The sequence below is a fragment of the Bos mutus genome, chromosome 14 (assembly GCF_027580195.1).
Source record: "Bos mutus isolate GX-2022 chromosome 14, NWIPB_WYAK_1.1, whole genome shotgun sequence".
Taxonomy (NCBI): Eukaryota; Metazoa; Chordata; class Mammalia; order Artiodactyla; family Bovidae; genus Bos; species Bos mutus.
This window is the reverse complement of record NC_091630.1, coordinates 63,944,335-63,964,343: the sequence shown is the minus strand read 5'-3', so window position 1 is coordinate 63,964,343 and position 20,009 is coordinate 63,944,335. Positions and strand designations below refer to the sequence as shown.

General features: G+C 39.9%; 1 protein-coding gene across 1 annotated transcript; it reads left to right on the top strand.

Moving 5' to 3' along the window:
- Positions 1 to 468: 468 nt before the first annotated feature.
- Positions 469 to 19,777, top strand: LOC102278597 (hyaluronan synthase 2-like). Its single transcript, XM_014477064.2, has 3 exons — positions 469 to 1,095; positions 17,200 to 17,301; positions 18,848 to 19,777. Exons 1-3 carry the CDS (start codon positions 469 to 471, stop codon positions 19,775 to 19,777), a joined length of 1,659 nt encoding a protein of 552 aa, XP_014332550.2.
- Positions 19,778 to 20,009: the final 232 nt, after the last annotated feature.

The window sequence follows — 20,009 nt, the reverse complement described above, 5'->3', positions numbered from 1 at the left end:
TGAATCAGAGATGAGATGGAATTACACATGGGAAATTCAGCAAAACCTGTGGAGTTTTCACTGGGCAGGATTGGGGGAGACAGAACATCATGGAGCAGGACAAAAGTGCTTTGCTTGCCAAGAAGTTTTGATTATACACTTGGCTATGACCCGGAATATAAAGTGCATCTTTTAGACAAATAATCTAGTAATATTTGCTTACACATTATGATTTTCAATGGTACGTCACACCCTCATCTCATTTAATGTTTAAAAGAGTCCTCTCAGGTATGTCGAAAGGGCATCCTTATCCTTTTTTGGCAGATGGGCAAACTGAGATGCAGAAAGTCAACAGAGCTAGTTAAGTGACAAACTCAGGGTTAGAATACCAGGAATGCTTCTAGTCCAATGTGCTCCCTATGGTACCCTGTATGTAACAAGTGTGGGACAAGAGTGGCTAACCAAGTGTATCATGTGATTGCTTCACAGATGCCTTGTGAGGGGTTTCTATCTATCCTGAGAATATTTGGAACCACACTTTTTGGAGTCTCTCTCCTCACTGGAATGATCCTTTCTTATGTTATTGGCTACCAGTTTATCCACACAGATGATTACTATTTATCTTTTGGACCATATGGTGCCTTTTTAGCTTTACATGTTCTTATTCAAAACCTGTTTGCCTTTTTGGAGCACCGGAAAATGAAAAAGTATGTAACTATCCCCGTTAACTTGAACAGAACTGTTGCTCTTTGCATTGCTGCATATCAAGAAGATCCAGACTATTTGCGGAAATGTTTGCAATCTGTGAAAAGGCTAACCTACCCCGGAATTAAAGTTGTCATGGTCATAGATGGAAACTCGGAAGATGACCTTTACATGATGGACATCTTCAGTGAAGTCATGGGCAGGGACCAGTCAGCCACTTATATCTGGAAGAACAACTACCATGTGAAGGGTCCTGGAGAGACAGATGAGTCACACAGAGAAAGCTCACAGCATGTCACCCAGTTGGTCTTGTCCAACAAGAGTATTTGCATCATGCAAAAATGGGGTGGAAAAAGAGAAGTCATGTACACAGCCTTCAGAGCACTGGGGCGAAGTGTGGATTATGTACAGGTAGGTCTCCACATCTGCCAGGACAAATGTATATTTAAATAAAGCATCTTTTGTATCTCTTCAGTCATATGCTATAGCCCATCTTTGTCTCCTCTGGACACAGTACTCCTTTCAGTTCATCTCAAAACAGCCACCAAGGAAGCCCAAGCATACTGGAGTGGGTAGCCTGTCCCTTTTCCAGGGGATCTTCCCAACCCAGGAATTGAACTGGGGTCTCCTGCATTGTAGGCAGATTACTGGGGAAGCCCCATGACTGTTGAAAGCACATTTCAAGAGAGAAAGAGATACAAATCATATAAAATGGTTAAGACAATGAAAACACTTCACTTGTGCAATGTTATAGGTTAGAAATCAAGATTCTTTTGATCAGTAGATCTGTCTCTTTCCCTTTCTTCCCTTTTCTCCCACCTTGGGCCTGTTAAGTCAAATCCAACATTATTTTCCACAATCTTAAAATCAGCCTTGTAAAAAAAATAGAGTCTGTTCCAGCAGAAAGGTCTTGAGAAAATCTACAGGCCCTAAGAAGTTTTTCATGGAGTCTAGGCAAAAAAAGAATGGAGAACACAACTTTGATTTAAAAGGAAAAGGAATTCAAAATTTAGACACAGAGAAAAAGAACAGAAAATTGAAAAAGGGAAAGGGGGGAGGAAAAAACAAGTTTTCAGAGCAAAACCTAAGTCATGTTTATTTCACTCCCCAAATAGCATTACCTCATTCACTGCAACTTGACCTTTGAAAACATTTGTGATGGTGTTTGCTTGTATGAAAATTAGACAGGCTGTGTCTCTCATTAATTCCCTGCCTGCACACTCTTGGGTTTCTCCACTCCTAGTTATCATTGAGGCTTTCTTTTTTAGAGTGTTAGTAGGGTTCCTGTGAGATTTTTTTTTTTTAATGGGGGGTGGGTTATGGAAGTGTTTCTTTTTTTCCCTTGGTTTTATTGAGGTAGCTAGCAATAGAGTGTTTTTACAAAAAATATATAAACAAATCTCATTTAAGAATAGGTTAACACAGGAATTATTACAACATTATAAATCAACTATACATTCATAAAAAAATAGGTGTAGGGATTTTCCTGCTCCTGGGAGTTTTCTAGTTATAATTTTTTACAGAAACTTTTAAGTAGATTTTGGCCATAATTGTATCAAGAAAGGAGAGATATTTCTGGCTTACAAAATCTGATGGACACATTCCCCTTCTGTTGAAAGCAAAATTCTAGTATTCAGAGGACCCATTGTGTTCGTTAGGGGCCTTTATGATGCCCAGTGGGTCTCTCTGTGTGTAATGGGAAAAGAATGGGCACTGGGCTTCAGTGTCAACTGACTGAAGTTCTAGTCATAGTAATAGCTGCTGATCTTGAGGAAGACCACCTCCCAAACCTTGGTTACCTGGATACAAGAAACTAATTTCACAAGGGGTTTGAGATCATTATTACAAATCATGTATCCAAGTGGGTTTTACAAAAGTTGCTAATGATGGTATCGTTAACTTTATGAAAAAGCTTGCTGGTAATATTAATACTATTTTTTATATGATCATCTAGTGCTGCTGCTGCTAAGTCGCTTCAGTCGTGTCCGACTCTGTGCGACCCCATAGACGGCAGCCCACCAGGCTCCCCCATCCCTGGGATTCTCCAGGCAAGAACACTGGAGTGGATTGCCATTTCCTTCTCCAATGTATGAAAGTGAAAAGTGAAAATCAAGTCGCTCAGTCATGTCCGACTCTTTGCGACCCCATGGACTATGGCCCACCAGGCTCCTCCATCCATGGGATTTTCCAGGCAAGAGTACTGGAGTGGGGTGCCATTGCCTTCTCTGGATCATCTAGTACTTACTTGAAAATTATGGTCCATGTCAATTCCCACCACAGAGTGAATTTCTTTAATCTTTAAAGAGTTTTGAAGTATTTCTTTTTAAAAATTAATTAATTTTTGGCTGCACTGTGTCCTTACTGAGGCACACACTGAGCAGTGAGGTGGTGCTGCCACGCTTTGTCGTGGTTGCAGGGATTTCTCATTGCCGTGGCTTCTCTCGTTGCAAAGCACGAGCTTTAAGGCATGCAGATTTCAGTAGTTGTGGTAAATGGGCTTAGTTGTTCCTGCATATGGGATCTTACCGGACTGGGGATTGAACCCATGTCCTCTGCACTGGGAGTCTTCCTGCCAACCACTGGACCACCAGGGAAGTCCTGAGGGGTTTCATAAGTTGATACCATCTGTATATTAATCTCTTCTATGGAATTGATAGAATTTCACTCCTAAGTTCTTCTAATTTCTAGAGCTATCACAATTTAAGTAGTTTTAATTAACACAGGACATCTTCACATATTTACCTAGTGCAACTTCAGGCTCAGATGAGAGAATAAAACACTTAAAGGAAAGAGTAACTTGTAAACTTGCAGAGGATTTGAAGAATGAAGTCTAAAAGAAGAGAACATCTATTTTGATACTTTACCTTTAATTCTAGTTAAAACAATTGTTACATTTGTCCTTTCTAATCAAGAAGTTATTGTGTGGGGTTCCTTTTGTTTTTCAACCTGCTCCACCCAAACTGCCTTCTCCCATCATTTTTGTTTTGAATTTTGTTTGTATTCTTGATAATTTGACATTGTACCTGTCCAAGAAAAAATAAAATATAAAATGTTAGAATAGGCTTCCTGCTACAGATGTAATCAGGCTTGAGAACTTCTCTTCCTTCAGGATGAAGCCTCCAGATCTATTGACCTCAGCAGCAACTGGTAACTGGGCCCTGAATCCTTTTTGGACTCTGAGCCCATTCCAACCATTCAAGTAAGGGTAAAAAAATCTTTTGGTATTCTGCGACCAGTAAATTCCATTCATCCTTCATCATATCCCCAAATATTTAACCACTCTGGCCTACAGCAGTGGAAATTACTAAAATGCCAATGTTGTTGTTTTTCAGTCATTAAGTTGTGTCTGAATCCTTTGTGATTCCATGGACAGTAGCCCACCAGGCTCCTCTGTCCATGGGATTTCCCAGGCAAGAATACTGGAGTGGGTTGCCATTACCTCCTCCAGGGGATCTTCCTGACCCAGGGATTAAACTTGTATCTCCTGCATTGGAAGGCAGATTCTTTACTGCTGAGCCACTAGGGAAGCCCAAAATTCAAACATATGTATCAATATAACTGATTCAGTTTGCTGTACACCTGAAATGAATACAACATTGTAAGCCAACTATACATCAATAAAAATTGAAAAGAAAACAAAAACACTGTTCCAGGGTCCAAGAGTTGTAGAGCAGAAGCCCCAAGAAGACCAAGGAGGGAGGGGGTCGAGGTTATCAGCTCCTGAGCATTGCAAGTGCTTGGATGTGGAGTTCAAGTTGTTTAGGGGCAGAAGGAAGCAACGTTCTTCCTAATACACAAGAGAGAATTGAGACTAGGGGAAGAAATTGCCCATCTGCTTATACTTGCTAACCTGGCTGAAGAACACTGCTTAAGTGTTCGGAGAGATGGCCAAAATGATTGGCTTCCAGTTGCAGCTGGATCCTTGGCACTTATCAGCACTCTTTGCACTTGATCTTGAATAGATGTCTTGTTTATTCCTCTCGTGTCTGTTATTTCATGTCTTCGTCACTCTCCTAGGGCCTTACCCAAACTCCTCCCTGTTTGACTACCTGTGATCTTGCCTCCTATGAAAGAGAACAGCAAAAGTACTTACTCTGAAGGCTATCAAGGCCTTCTTTACTCTTTCCTGCTTACAGTTCCAAAGGTACTGACCTTATTTCTTATCTCAAGGCAACCTTCCATCTACCTCCGAAGCGCTCTCAGTTGGCATCCTCTGGTATATTCCAGACCAATTTTTATCAATTATCACCTCTTTGTCTAGCTCTCTCCACTATCATTTCTAGTCTTCTCTACTGATAACTGTCTCAGTTTTACAGTCCCTCAAACAGTTAATATTGACGTGGAATATGGAAGGAAGATTTAGTTTAGGATAAATCCAACATAGTAGCAAATTCAAAAGTGATGCTAGTGGCTCCTTTTGGAGACAGAGAAGATATAAAAACAGAAGAAGAAAAATAACAAAATGAGAAAACAAAGATATACAGAATGAGAAATAAAGAGGAGAATGAGGAAGATTTTCTTAATCTTGAATAATGAGGAAACTTTTTCTTTTCTCTGATCTGCCTAGATACAGTTTAAGGTAGGGCAAAAGTCTTATCTTTTCAAAATATTACTTATGTTAGTTTTTTCATTTGTCTAAATAGCACAAGATTATGGCAGTGTTTTAAAAAATGTAGAAAACCACAATAAGCAAAATTTAAATCATCTGCCACAAAAACTTGACCCAAACAGATTTTTCAAATAAATACTTCCTGGTATATATGTCTTCTATCCTTTTTTAAATTTGAAATTATGTTATATTTGCCATTTTGAATCATACTTTATTCTACAATATCAGAAAACTTTAAGTATCTTGTGACACCTAGATTATTTAATTTCTTTAACATATCTCCTATCACTGAACATGGATTTAATAAGGTAAGTGGCCACCAGTCTGTGTGATGAAGGATAAAAATTGTCTTATGATGTGTGCAATAGGGATTTCCCAGGTATAAAATATACAATAAATTTGAACATTTTTTTCATATTTTTTTCGGCCACTCTTATGGCCGAAAGCAAAGAGGAACTGAAGAGCCTCTTGATGAAAGAGGAGACTGAAAAATCTGGCTTAAAACTCAACATTCAAAAACTAAGATCCTGGCATGACATCCAGGCCCATCACTTCATGGCAAATAGATGGGGGAACAAGGGAAACAGTGAGAGACTTATTTTCTTGGGCTCCAAAATCACTGCAGATGGTAACTGCAGCCATGAAATTAAAAGATGCTTGCTTTTTGGAAGAAAAGCTATGACCAACCTAGACAGCATATTAAAAAGAAGAGACATTACTTTGCCCACAGAGTTATGTCTAGTCTAGTCAATATCTGGTCTGTCCAGTCAAAGCTATGGTTTTTCTAGTAGTCATGTATGGATGTGACAGTTGAACTATAAAGAAAGCTGAGCACTGAAGAATTGATGCTTTTGAACTGTGGTGTTGGAGAAGACTCTTGAGAGTCGCTTGGACTGTCAGGAGAGCCAACCAGTCAATCCTAAAGGAAATCAGTCCTGAACATTCATTGGAGGGACTGCTGCTGAAGCTGAAGCTCGAATACTTTGGCCCCCTGATGTGAAGACTGACTCATTGGAAAAGACCCTGATGCTGGAAAAGGTTGAAGGCAGGAGGAGAAAGGGATAACAGAGGATGAGATGGTTGGATGGCATCACCGACTTGAAGGGCATGAGTTTGAGCAAGGTCTGGGAGTTGGGGATGGACAGGGAGGCCTGCTGTGCTGCAGTCCATGGGGTTGCAAAGAATCCAATATGAGTGAGTGAACTGAACTGATGAACATTTTCTAAAAGGGAAGTATGTAGGAGACATTGTTCATTTTTCAGTTGCTAAGTCATGTCCAACTCTTGCAACCCCATGGACTACAGAACGACATGCTTTCCTGTCCTTCACTATCTCCTGGAGTTCGCTCAAACTCATGTCCATTGTGTTGATGATACCATCCAATCATCTCTCCTCTGTTGCCTCCTTCTCCTCCTGCCCTCAGTCTTTCCCAGCATCAGGGTCTTTTCCAATGAATAAGCTCTTCACATCAAGTGACCAAAGTATTGGAGCTTCAGCATCAATCCTTCCAATGAATATTAAGGGTGATTTCCTTTAGGTTTGACTGGTTTGATCTCCTTGCTCTCCAAGGGACTCTCAAGAGTCTTCTCCAGCACCACAAACTGAAAGCATCAATTCTTTTGTGCTCAGCCTGCTTTATGGTCCAACTCTCATATCCAATCATGACTACTCTAAAACTGTAGCTTTGATTATACAGACCATTATCAGCAAAGTGATGTCTCTACTTCTTAATATGCTCTCTAGGTTTATCTTAGCTTTCCTTCCAAGGAGCAAGCGTCTTTTAATTTCATGGCTGCAGTTACTGTCCGCAGTGATTTTGAAGCTCAAGAAAATAAAATCTGTTACTGTTTTCACTTTTTCCCCACCTATTTGTATGAATTGATGGGACCTGATGCCATGATCTTAGTTTTTTGAATGTTTGGTTTTAAGCCTGCTTTTTCACTCTCCTCTTTCACCCTCCTCAAGAGACTCTTTAGTTCCTCTTGACTTTCTGCCGTTAGAGTGGTATCATCTGCATATCTGAAGCTGTTGATATTTTTCCCAGTAATCTTGGTTCCAGCTTATGAGTCATCCAGGTGGCATTTCCCATGATGTACTCTGCAGAGAAGTTAAATAAGCAGGAAGACAATATACAGCCTTGATGTGCTCCTTTCCCAATTTGGAACCAGCCTATTGTTCCATGTCTGGTTCTAACTGTTGCTTCTTGATCTGCATACAGGTTTTTCAGGAGACAGGTAAGATGGTCTGGTATTCCCATCTCTTTCAGAATTTTCCACAGTTTGTTGTGATCCACAAGGTCAAAAGTTTTAGCATAGTCAACGAAGCAAAATAGATGTTTCTTTCTGAAATTCCCTTGCTTTGTCTATGATCCAACAGATGTTGACAATTTGATCTTTAATTCCTATGTCTTTTTTAAATCCAGCTTGAACATCTATCTGGAAATTCTCAGTTCATGTACTGCTGAAGCCTAGCTTGAAGGATTTTGAGCATAACCTTGATAGCATATTGGGAAGATGCCCTGGAGAAGGGAAAGGCTACCAACTCCAGTATTCTGGTCTGGAAAATTCCATGGACTGTATAGTCCATGGGGTCGCAAAGAGTGGGACATGACTGAGCAACTTTCACTTTCACTTTGTTAGCATGTGAAATGAATGCAAATTTATGATAGTTTGAACATTCTTTGGCATTGCCCTTCTTTGGAGTTGGAATGAAAACTGACCTTTTCCAGTCCTGTGGCCACTGTTGAGTTTTCAAAATTTGCTGACATATTGAGTGCAACATTTTGACAGCATCATTTCACTTTTCATATAGGAGACAACTTTATTATGAATTTAATCTGATAGCATTCTAGCTACCCAAGATTCATTGAGCAGGAGAAAAATAAGACTGAATCATTCATAATAGTAGAGTTGACCAATATTATTTATGAATTTCATTATTGTAAATTAACCTACTATCTAATTTGTATACTACCCCAAAATCAATAGTTGCAGTGCTTTTTAATCATTTTCATGTGTGGAGTGGCAAAAGATTTGTCAGCCAATATTCATGTTCTCTGCTGAAGTCAAACAAGATCATGCATGCCTTCTTGTCTCAGCTTTTGCACAGTAAACAAGTAACTTGTTTAGTCTATTATCATGTTTTTGTTTAAAATGGTCCCCAAGTATAATGTCAAAGTGCTATCTAGTGTTCATAATGCAAGAAAGTTATAAATGCCTTGTGGAGAAAATAGGTCTGTTAGATAAGCTTCCTTCAGGCATGAATTCTAGTACTGTTGGATGTAAGTTCACTGTTAATGAATCATATGTATGTGTGTGTCTTTGTGTGTGTTTTAAAACAGAAACACAAATTTAAAAAATTTAGCCAATGATCACTAGACAAAGATGTGATCAGAGACTTGGAGGAGTCAAACCCTGTATTTCAGCTGAAAGAAATTTTTGACATCTACTAATTCATTGTTCATGGACCTTGGTAGGAACATACCTACTGTGAATAACAAGAACTGATTGTATATAACATTTGGTTGATTCTTGTTTTATATAGGAAATCTAAGTGAAATATTCTGAGGGCACATGTTGAGAATTTATGTTGCTTTGTAGTCTTCATTTTATATGACAAGATGGACAGAAAGAAGTTTTGGTTTGTTCTCAGTTTCCTGCGTGCAGACCATGTCCTGTGGTTTTCCCCAGTGTCAAGTTAAGCTCTTCATGAACTGGGGTATTTTCCCCCACAGCTTCTAGCCCAGAGCTGAACAGCCAACCTTTGTGAAGTTATACACTTTTATTAATTGGTGAAGAGACAGGTAGAAATTCTGCTTCTACTAGACTGGTTTTAAGAAGGGCTAGAGTTCTACCCTTCACACACAAACAAATAGATACTATATGTCCGTGAATTTATTTCTTTTCACAGACTACGGTAGATGATGGTTTTCTAGTTGGCACTCTATCACCAAATACATCCAGAAACTGAACTTCTATAAAGAACTCTTTAATCCTGCTATAACAAACCCCTCCCAAGGGATTTCTGAGAGCTTTCGCTTCTGACAGTTAAATTCACCATGTGAACAATCTCTCTCAGAGAACTTCTGGCACTTTGCTGTTGGAAACTGGGAGGGGGGGGGACCAATTTAAATAAATAGAACCTCAGAAGTTTGGTTAAGTTTAGTCTTTTCAGAGAGACAGTTCCCTTGGTTTGCTTCTGCTCACAAGCAGGTGGAGTTACTTGAACATTAGTTCTAGATTGCCACCTTCCTGTTGTTTTTAGTCTTATTTTAGCTTTCTGGTTTTACCTTTCCTGGCTTGAGTCAATAGAGGTGGGTGTGGCCATAAACTCTTGATGCTGAGAGGTTGAAAGGTGGGTTGAACTTCTGCCTTCACTTTTTACTACCTTAGTGACTGATCTTCCAGGCTTATAACTGTATATTTACAAAACAGTGATAGATAAGGCAAGATCAGAAAAACTTTGCTATTGGAGGAATCTGTCTAGGTTTCTTCCGAGACTTGTGTTAGAGAAATACTATTGATATTTTCTACAGTGGAAAACTTACGCCTCAGTTCAGTTCAGTTGCTCAGTCGTGTCAGACTCTTTGCGACCCCATGGGCTCCAGCATGCCAAGCCTCCCTGTCCATCACAAACTCCCAGAGTTTACCCGAACTCATGTCCATTGAGTCGGTGATGCAATCCAACCATCTCATCCTCTGTTATCCCCTTCTCCTCCTGCCCTCAATCTCTCCCAGCATCAGGTCTTTTCAAATGAGTCAGCTCTTCGCATCAGGTGGCCAAAATATTGGAGTTTCAGCTTCAACATCAGTCCTTCCAATGAATGCTTAGGACTGATCTCCTTTAGGATGGACTGGTTGGATCTCCTTGCAGTCCAAGAGGCTCTCAAGAGTCTTCTCCAACACCATAGTTCAAAAGCATCAATTCTTCGGTGCTCAGCTTTCTTTATACTCCAACTCTCACATCCATACATGACTACTGGAAAAACCATAGCCTTGACTAGATGGACTTTTGTTGGCAAAGTAATGTCTCCGCTTTTGAATATGCTGTCTAGGTTGGTCATAACTTTCCCTCCAAGGAGTAAGCATCTTTTAATTTCATGGCTGCAGTCACCATCTACAGGGATTTTAGAGCCCCAAAAAACAAAGTCAGCCACTGTTTCTACTGTTTCCCCATTTATTTGCCATGAAGTGATGGGACTGGATGCCATGATCTTAGTTTTCTGAACTTTTTACTTTTATCAACTTTCACTTTTATCAAGAGGCTCTTTAGTTCTTCTGCACTTTCTGCCATAAGGGTGGTGTCATCTGCATATCTGAGGTTATTGATATTTCTCCTGGCAATCTTGATTCCAGCTCGTGCTTCTTCCAGCCCAGCGTTTCTCATGATGTACTCTGCATAGAAGTTAAATAAGCAGGGTGACAATATACAGCCTTGACGTACTCCTTTTCCTATTTGGAACCAGCCTGTTGTTCCATGTCCAGTTCTAACTGTTGCTTCCTGACCTGCATATGGATTTCTCAAAAAGCAGGTCAGGTGGTCTGGTATTCCCATTTCTTTCAGAATTTTCCACACTTTATCATGATCCACACAGTCAAAGGCTTTGGCATAGTCAATAAAGCAGAAATAGATGTTTTTCTGGAATTCTCTTGCTCTTTCAATGATCCAGTGGATGTTGGCAATTTGATCTCTGGTTCCTCTGCCTTTTCTAAAACCAGCTTGAACATCTGGAAGTTCACAGTTCATGTATTGCTGAAGCCTGGCTTGGAGAATTTTGTGCATTACTTTACTATCAAAATGTGGGCCACTGGAGAAGGGAATGGCAAACCACTTCAGTATTCTTGCCTTGAGAACCCCATGAACAGTGTGAAAAGGCAAAAAGATAGGACACTGAAAGATGAACTCCCCAGGTGGGTAGGTGCCCAATATGTTACTGGAGATCAGTGGAGATATAACTCCAGAAAGAATGAAGGGATGGAGCCAAAGCAAAAACAACAGCCGGTTGTGGATGTGACTGGTGATAGAAGCAAGGTCCAATGTTGTAAACAGCAATATTGCAAAGGAACTTGGAATGTTAGGTCCATGAATCAAGGCAAATTGGAAGTGGTCAAACAAGAGATGGCAAGAGTGAATGTCGACATTCTAGGAATCAGCAAACTCAAATGGACTGGAATGGGTGAATTTAACTCAGATGACCATTATATCTACTACTGTGAGCAGGAATCCCTTAGAAGAAATGGAGTAGCCATCATAGTCAACAGAAGAGTCTGAAATGCAGTACTTGGATGCAATCTCAAAAAGGACAGAATGATCTCTGTTCGTTTCCAAGGCAAATTTATGCCTACGTGTTGTCTATTTTTTTTTTTTTTCCCCTAGAAAAGTGAGAACATACTGGACCAATATAGAAAGATAAGAAAATAAAAACTGGGTTTTATTTAGAAAATATATTTATCATGCTTCTAAATAAGCAATATAAAAGTAAAAATTAGAAGTTAACCCTGAAATTGATATAATTTAGGTCAATCTAGAGAGGTGATGTTTACTTTTTATAACTGGATACCCTATCTACTCCTTAAGTCAGTGGTCCTCAACCTTTTTGGCACCAGGGACCAGTTTTGCTGAAGAAAATTTTTCCACAGACTGGACGGCGGGGGGGATGGTTTGGGCATGATTCAAGCATTCAACATTTATTGTGCACTTTAATTCTGTTATTATTACATCTGTTCTACCTTAGATCCTCAGGCATTAGATCCCAGAGTTTGGGGACCCCTGCCTTAAGTCATATAATGCATTTAAATTATTCTAATAATGCATTTAATTTGCTGTTTTCACCAAGTATTTTTTTTATTTGTAAATAATCTCTTCAGAAAAAAACTATAATTAGTAAAATTGAAACACATGCATTTTTAAAATGTTGGGATTCCTTAGTTAGTTATGTGAGGGTGTCATGCCAAATATGTGTAAACTCCACTTCACCTGTGAGGCTTTATGCTTCTACAGATTGTTTTCTTAGTTTTTTTTCAAAACTGGCATATCAAATCCCTACTATTTTTATGAAGTAGTGAGAGAACTATAAAAATAATTACATTTGGTATAAACAGTTAGGCTAAATCTTGATTAAATTCCATCCAGGACTGCCATACTTGGGAATTACAGATAACACCTCCATCTGCCAACCATGATATTTATTGTTTGGATGGGGAAGTTTCTACCAAAAAGTAGATTGTTTCAGGCAAAGTCATCTTCTTTTGGGAGAAGCTAGGGGGTCAGTCAGGCAGATTTCTTCACTGGTGCTGACCAGGTAATTCCAGTTTGACGGCTTAAACATCACATTCTTTGGAGAGGCTTAAATTACAATTAGGTTCAATATTAAGTCTTGATTTGCTGACATGGGCTAAGCACAACTGAATCCATTTTGGGCCTATTGCTTCTTTTTAACAATTCCCATATTTAGATCAGACTCTCAGCTTAACTGGAGAAGGCAGTGGCAACCCACTCCAGTACTCTTGCCTGGAAAATCCCATGGACAGAGGAGCCTGGTAGGCTGCAGTCCATGGGGTCGCTAAGAGTTGGACATGACTGAGCGACTTCACTTTCCCTTTTCACTTTCCTGCATTGGAGAAGGAAATGGCAACCCACTCCAGTGTTCTTGCCTGGAGAATCCCAGGGACGGGGGAGCCTGGTGGGCTGCCGTCTATGGGGTCGCACAGAGTCGGACATGACTGAAGCGACTTAGCAGCAGCACAGCAGCTCAGCTTAACAGGGCTTTCCAAAGCAGGAGAATCTGCCTCCCAGTGCAAGAGATATAACAGGTGTGGGTTCAACTCTGGATCGGGAAGCTCCCCTGGAGGAGGAAATGACAACCCATTCCAGTATTCTTGCCTGGAGAATCCCATGGACAGAGGAGCCTGATGGGCTACAGTCCATGGGGTCACAAAGAGTTGAACATGACTGCATGCCTGAGTACAGTGCAGCAGCACTCAGCTTAACAGAGACATGATCAAATTTTAAGGAATTGTTCTTTAAAAAACCTAGGAAGTGCTCTTTAGGAACATTTGCTTGGCAGTAAGTGACTGTGAACATGGCATTTAAAGTTTTGAAAGAATACAACGTACCAGGGAGAGTATGATGACTATTATAAAAAGGATAATTCCCAATGTGGATTTTAGGACCAGGATCCCCAAGACCCAAGCCAATCAAAATCAAATAAGTTCATTTTAAATAGTGCTGCAGTGAACTTTAGGGTACATGTGTTTTTTGAATTGTGATTTTCTCAGGGTATATGCCCAGGAGTGGGATTTCTGGGTCACATGATAATTCTATTTTTAATTTTTTCAAGAACCTCCATACTGTTTTCCATAGTGGCTGGATCTTATGAAGTGAAGTAAGTCAGAAAGAGAAAAGCTAATATCATATATTAAAGGATGTACATGAAATCTAGAAAATTAGTACAAATGAACTTAGTTCCAGGGCAGGAATAGAGACACAGACATAGAGAATGGGCATGTGGACACAAGGAGTAAGGAGAGGGTAGGATGAATTGGGAGCTTAGGTTTGACATCAATACACTGCCATGTATAAAATAAATAGCTAGTGGGAACCTGCAGTATAGTATACAGAGCTCAGCTTGGTGCTCTCTGATGACCTAGAGGGGTGCAATGGGGGCATGGGGTGGGAGAGAGGTCCAGGGAGGGATATATGTATCCATATAGCTGATTCACTTCATTGTACAGCAGAAACATACACAACACTCTATAGCAACTATATGCATTTAAAAAAAAGAAGTGAAAAAAAGAGAATGAATTAAAAAAATCAAGTAAGTCCAAGAAAAGACCCCATTGAAAGAATCTTTTTAAGCCAAGTGTTTTGCTCAGTGATCTTATGTAACTGAGTTTCCATTTCCCCAGAAGTGTTAATGCAGGTAGTTTTGACCACAACACTGCCATGTGCCTTCCGTGTAGGCAATCATAAACCCAAGGAAAATGATGACCACAATTAAGGTAAATACTATCTGGTCACATATCACTTCCACTAAGCTGGCACTGTTAATGAATTACAGCATGATGAACAGACTCAAGCCAATACCAGAGTACTGAAAGGAAAGAAAAAGAAAAATAAAGTGTTTCACTTTTAGTTAAGCTATAAAGGTTTTGATCTGGTATCTTGGGTGGAAGAAAATTATGTTGATGTCAGCTACTTCTCTTTCTCATCAACTTGATTTTGAGGTTTCTAGCTAGTGTGAAGTTTCTAGAGTCTGAAGGAGACCTTCTTAATGTAGAGATGTGGACCTAAGGTTCTAGTTCTTGAAGTTTGGCTGCCATCTGTATGTATAGTGGGGAAAACCTGGTACAGTCCCTTCTAGGAGATTTAAGGGCAGTCTTTGTTCTTAGTGACTGCAAAGAAAATGAGTGGGAGAAAATTGGCAACGTTCATTTGGAGAGTCTTAGCCATATATTTGAGGAAACTAGAAGAATTCTGGATTTAATCCAGTTTATAGGTATGTAACAAAGCCTCTGATGCAATTAACAGGACTAGAATCTAATGTCTGGGCTTTCCTGATAGCTCAGGTGGTAAAGAATCTGCCTGCAATGCAGGAGACCTGGGTTCAATCCCTGGGTTGGGAAGATCTGCTGGAGAAGGGAAAGGCTACCCATTCCACTATTCTAGCCTAGAGAATTCAATGGACTGTATAGTCCATGGGTCTACAAAGGTACAAACAGATATGTCTGTTAGGGGTTCATGATATAGAAAAATCCCAACAATTTTCTTGGTTTCAAAATTGCAGTTTTTGACTCATATAAAGATTTTTTTAAGAACAACAATTAGAATTACTACAACTGCTTCAGTTAATTTACATCTGCTTTTATGTACAAAGGCCTCGAAGAATACTTAAGACTCTAGAATAAAGAATGAAGGCTATGCAGGTTCCCTGTCTGAGTGCCATTTGCCAAGTTAAGATCATATGGACATCTTGCTTCAGAATTATACAACTAATTTCAAGAGAATTACTTTCCTGTATTTTATTCACTATATTAAAATGGAGGGGAAATCACGGTTAAACATGCCTCCCTTTCAATACTATCTCAGAAAATTTTGATATCTTTTAGATTGTGGGACAAGTTGCCTAAAAGTAAAAGTTGCTCCATTGTGCCTGACTCTTTGTGGCCCCATGGACTGTAGCCTGCCAGGCTCCTCTGTCCATGGAATTTTCCAGGCAAGAATACTGGAGTGGGTAGCCATTCCCTCCTCCAGAAGATCTTGCCAACCCAGGGATTGAACCCAGGCCTCCCGCACTGGGGGTGGATTCCTTACTGTCTGAGCCACCAGGGAAGCTCTAAAATCCTTAGTTAAAGCAATTATAAAAAAAAAAAAAGACATCTTGAGTGACATGGTATTTTCCGAGTCCTGGAAACCTAGGATGTTGCCTAAGACATGAGACTTTCATTGCTAAAATTGGGAGCAACCATAGCAAACTAGGAAAAGCAGGTCACTTCGCAAGATATTCCTGGTCCATCATTTCAGCTGTTCTAGCCAACAATGTCATTAACTTAAATACTGAGCTTGCTGAAAAGCAAGCTTTTTTTTTTTTGTATTGGGGCCATGATATAACAAATTCTGTCAGCCCTCTGATACTTACTTATTAAGACTTAGTGACAGTAATACTGAAAATATAATATATATGCCCAATTAACTGGACATGGAACAACAGACTGGTTCCAAATAGGAAATGGAGTACGTCAAGGCTATATATTGTCACCCTGCTTATTTAACTTATATGCAAAGTACATCATGAGAAACGCTGGACTGGAAGAAACACAAGCTGAAATCAAGATTGCTGGGAGAAATATCAATAACCTCAGATATGCAGATGACACCACCTTTATGGCAGAAAGTGAAGAAGAACTAAAAAGCCTCTTGATGAAAGTGAAAGAGGAGAGTGAAAAAGTTGGCTTAAAGCCCAATATTCAGAAAACGAAGATCATGGCATCTGGTCCCATCACTTCAGGGGAAATAGATGAAGAAACAGTGGAAACAGTGTCAGACTTTCTTTTTTTGGGCTCCAAAATCACTGCAGATGGTGATTGCAGCCATGAAATTAAAAGACACTTACTCCTTGGAAGAAAAGTTATGACCAACCTAGATAGCATATTGAAAAGCCAGAGACATTACTTTGCCAACAAAGGTCCACCTAGTCAAGGCTATGGTTTTTCCAGTGGTCATGTATGGATGCGAGAGTTGGACTGTGAAGAAAGCTGAGCGCTGAAGAATTGATGCTTTTGAACTGTGGTGTTGGAGAAGACTCTTGAGAGTCCCATGGACTGCAAGGAGATCCAACCAGTCCATTTTAAAGGAGATCAGCCCTGGGTGTTCTTTGGAAGGAATGATGCTAAAGCTGAAACTCCAGTACTTTGGCCACCTCATGCAAAGAGTTGACTCATTGGAAAAGACTCTGCTGCTGGGAGGGCTTGGGGGCAGGAGGAGAAGGGGACAACAGAGGATGAGATGGCTGGATGGCATCACCGACTCGATGGACGTGAGTTTGAGTGAACTCCGGGAGATGATGATGGACAGGGAGGCCTGGTGTGCTGCGATTCATGGGGTAGCAAAGAGTCGGACATGACTGAGCGACTGAACTGTACTGAACTGATAGTAGGAAAGATTGAAGGTGGGAGGAGAAGGGGACGACAGAGGATGAGATGGTTGGATGGCATCACTGACTCAATGGACATGAATTTGAGTAAGCTCTGGAAGTTGGTGATGGACAGGGAAGCCTTTTGTGCTGCAGCCCATGGGGTCCAGAGTCAGACATGACTGAGCGACTGAACTGAACTGGACTGAACTTAGACTATAGGGAGTATAATCAATTGTCTTTAATGTTTCATTCACTTTTTAATTTTTCTATGTAGGTCTGTGATTCAGACACCATGCTTGACCCTGCCGCAACTGTGGAGATGGTAAAAGTTTTAGAAGTAGACCACAAGGTTGGAGGTGTTGGGGGAGATGTCAAGGTGCGTATGGCTTCACTTTTTGCATGGGTCACTTTTAGAAGCAAAAATGACCCCTTGAACATACATTTACTCCACACCAAACTCTGTGCCAGGTATTGGTTCTGGGGCTGGAGACACATTAGAATGTGCTTCGGACATACTTTACTGTGTCTTCTTTTGTCTAAATTGAAATAATTTATGATTTCTTTGCTTAATCCTGGGTTATAACCCATGTATTTAGTGGCTGATAAGTTATATAAAACATAATGTGTGTATTAGTCACTCAGTCATGTCCAACTCTTTGCGACCCCATGGACTGTAGCCTACCAGGGTCCTCCATCCATGGGATTTTCCAGGCAAGAGTACTGGAGTAGACTGGGTTGGTTGCCATTTCCTTCTCCAGGGGATCTTCCTGACCCAGGGACTGAACCCGGGTCTCCCGCATTGCAGGAAGTCTCTTTACTGTCTGAGCCACCAGGGAAGCCCAAAAATATAATGTGTGTGTACTGTTTCCACCATATCTTCTTGAGCCATAACTTAATGTTCTGATAAGATGATATTGGAACTCACTTAATACAAGGATTAAACAAAATGGAAGTATGGCAGGAATGGATTTTATATTGTATACCTATGTCTTTAAAACTTGTGGTTTTCCAATTATTTATTTCACATTATTTGCTATCAATGGGGAAAGAGTGAAACCAATATTAACGAAGGTGATTTGAAATGTGTGGGATAGTGAAATATATATGTGAAAGTATGTGAGGTTTAAATGAGTTCTTTGTGAAAGTGCAATTAGTTTTTAGCAAAAGACAAGAAGCATATGGAAGTTTGATTTAAATTTAGGTATCGCATTACTGTACAATCCATATTTATATGCATAGTGATAGTGAAGGCAAAGAAGATGCACCAGGTGGACTAAGAAATAGCCTGATGATAGAAGAGAAGCAAGCAAAATTCCACTGAAACTGAACAAAGTTGAGATAGAGGAGATAATTATGAAATATTGCCAGAAAAACAATGTTCAACAAACTGTATACAGAGCCTTATTACAGGATTCAAGTTTTGGGTAGAGAACACAGGAAACCGTTTTATCACTGGCATTGCAAAAAACTAGGGAAGAAGGAGAAGGAAAAGCAGCAGAATTACATACTGGAGATTAACCAGAGCAGAAGAAAACAGGACTTACCAATTTTCAAATATTGAATGGTAAGGAAGAGGGGGAGAGAATTTAGGAACTGAGAATTAAGGCTAAAGAAACCCGACAATATTATAAAAAGAACAGGAAGAAAAATCATAGTGAAAAGAGTACAGAGAGTGATAGAATAGAAAAAAAATTTTATTATCTAGTCCCAATACATGCAATCCACTTATAAAATTAATCCAGTAATAAAGAATCAAAGAAAATAAAATATAACTGTGTCAAAAATAGGGAGAAAGCCAAAATAGGCAAACAAAATAACAAAACACACTAGGTGGTAACCTCAGGATGGTGCAGCTTTTACTGGCATTTTCAGCAGATTTACCTTTATGTAATTATTTTTACTTCCTTTTATTTTCCTTGCAGATTTTAAACAAGTATGATTCCTGGGTCTCCTTCCTCAGCAGTGTGAGATACTGGATGGCTTTTAACATAGAACGGGCCTGTCAGTCTTATTTCGGATGTGTCCAGTGCATTAGCGGACCTCTGGGAATGTACAGAAACTCCTTACTGCATGAATTTGTGGAAGACTGGTACAATCAAGAATTTATGGGCAGCCAATGTAGTTTTGGAGATGACAGGCATCTAACGAACCGGGTGCTGAGTCTGGGCTATGCAACGAAATACACAGTTCGATCCAAGTGCCTTACTGAAACACCTAAGGAATATCTCAGATGGTTAAACCAGCAGACCCGCTGGAGCAAGTCGTACTTCCGAGAGTGGCTGTACAATGCGTTGTGGTTTCATAAACATCACTTGTGGATGACCTATGAAGCCGTCATCACTGGGTTCTTCCCTTTCTTTCTCATTGCCACGGTAATCCGGTTCTTCTACAGGGGTAATGTTTGGAACATCCTCCTCTTATTGTTAACCATCAAGTTAGTGGCTCTTATAAAGTCATCCTTTGCTATCTGCCTTAGAGGAAACATTGTTATGGTCTTCATGTCCTTCTACTCAGTGTTATACATGTCAAGTTTACTTCCTGCTAAGATATTTGCAATTGTGACAATAAACAAAGCTGGGTGGGGCACATCTGGAAGGAAAAAAATTGTTGCTAATTTTGTGGGACTCATTCCAGTATCGGTCTGGTCTATAATCCTCCTGGGTGGTTTGATTTTCACCATTTATGAGGAAGTTAGAAAGCCATTCCCAGAATCCAAAAAGAAAGCTCTAGTTATTGCTTTATCCATCTATGCATGCTATTGGGTTGTGTTTTTGATGCTCTATGCGGTTTTTGTCAAGAGATGCGGCAGGTGGAAGAAGAAAGAGCAGTACGACATGATGCTTGATGTATAATCTTACACTGAAGTCTGCAGACGTTCACAAAACCTTCTTCCTCTAGGAACTATACTGATTGTACAGAATTGTGGAATCAGATGATGGCAACAAAGGAAACATATCACTGTTTCTGGGACAACTGAGAGTAGCATTGGCAGATATACACAGCCATGTGTAAAAAAGATAGCCAGTGTGAACCTGTTGTTTTACACAGGGAGCTCAGCTTGCTCTATAATGACTTAAAGGGGTA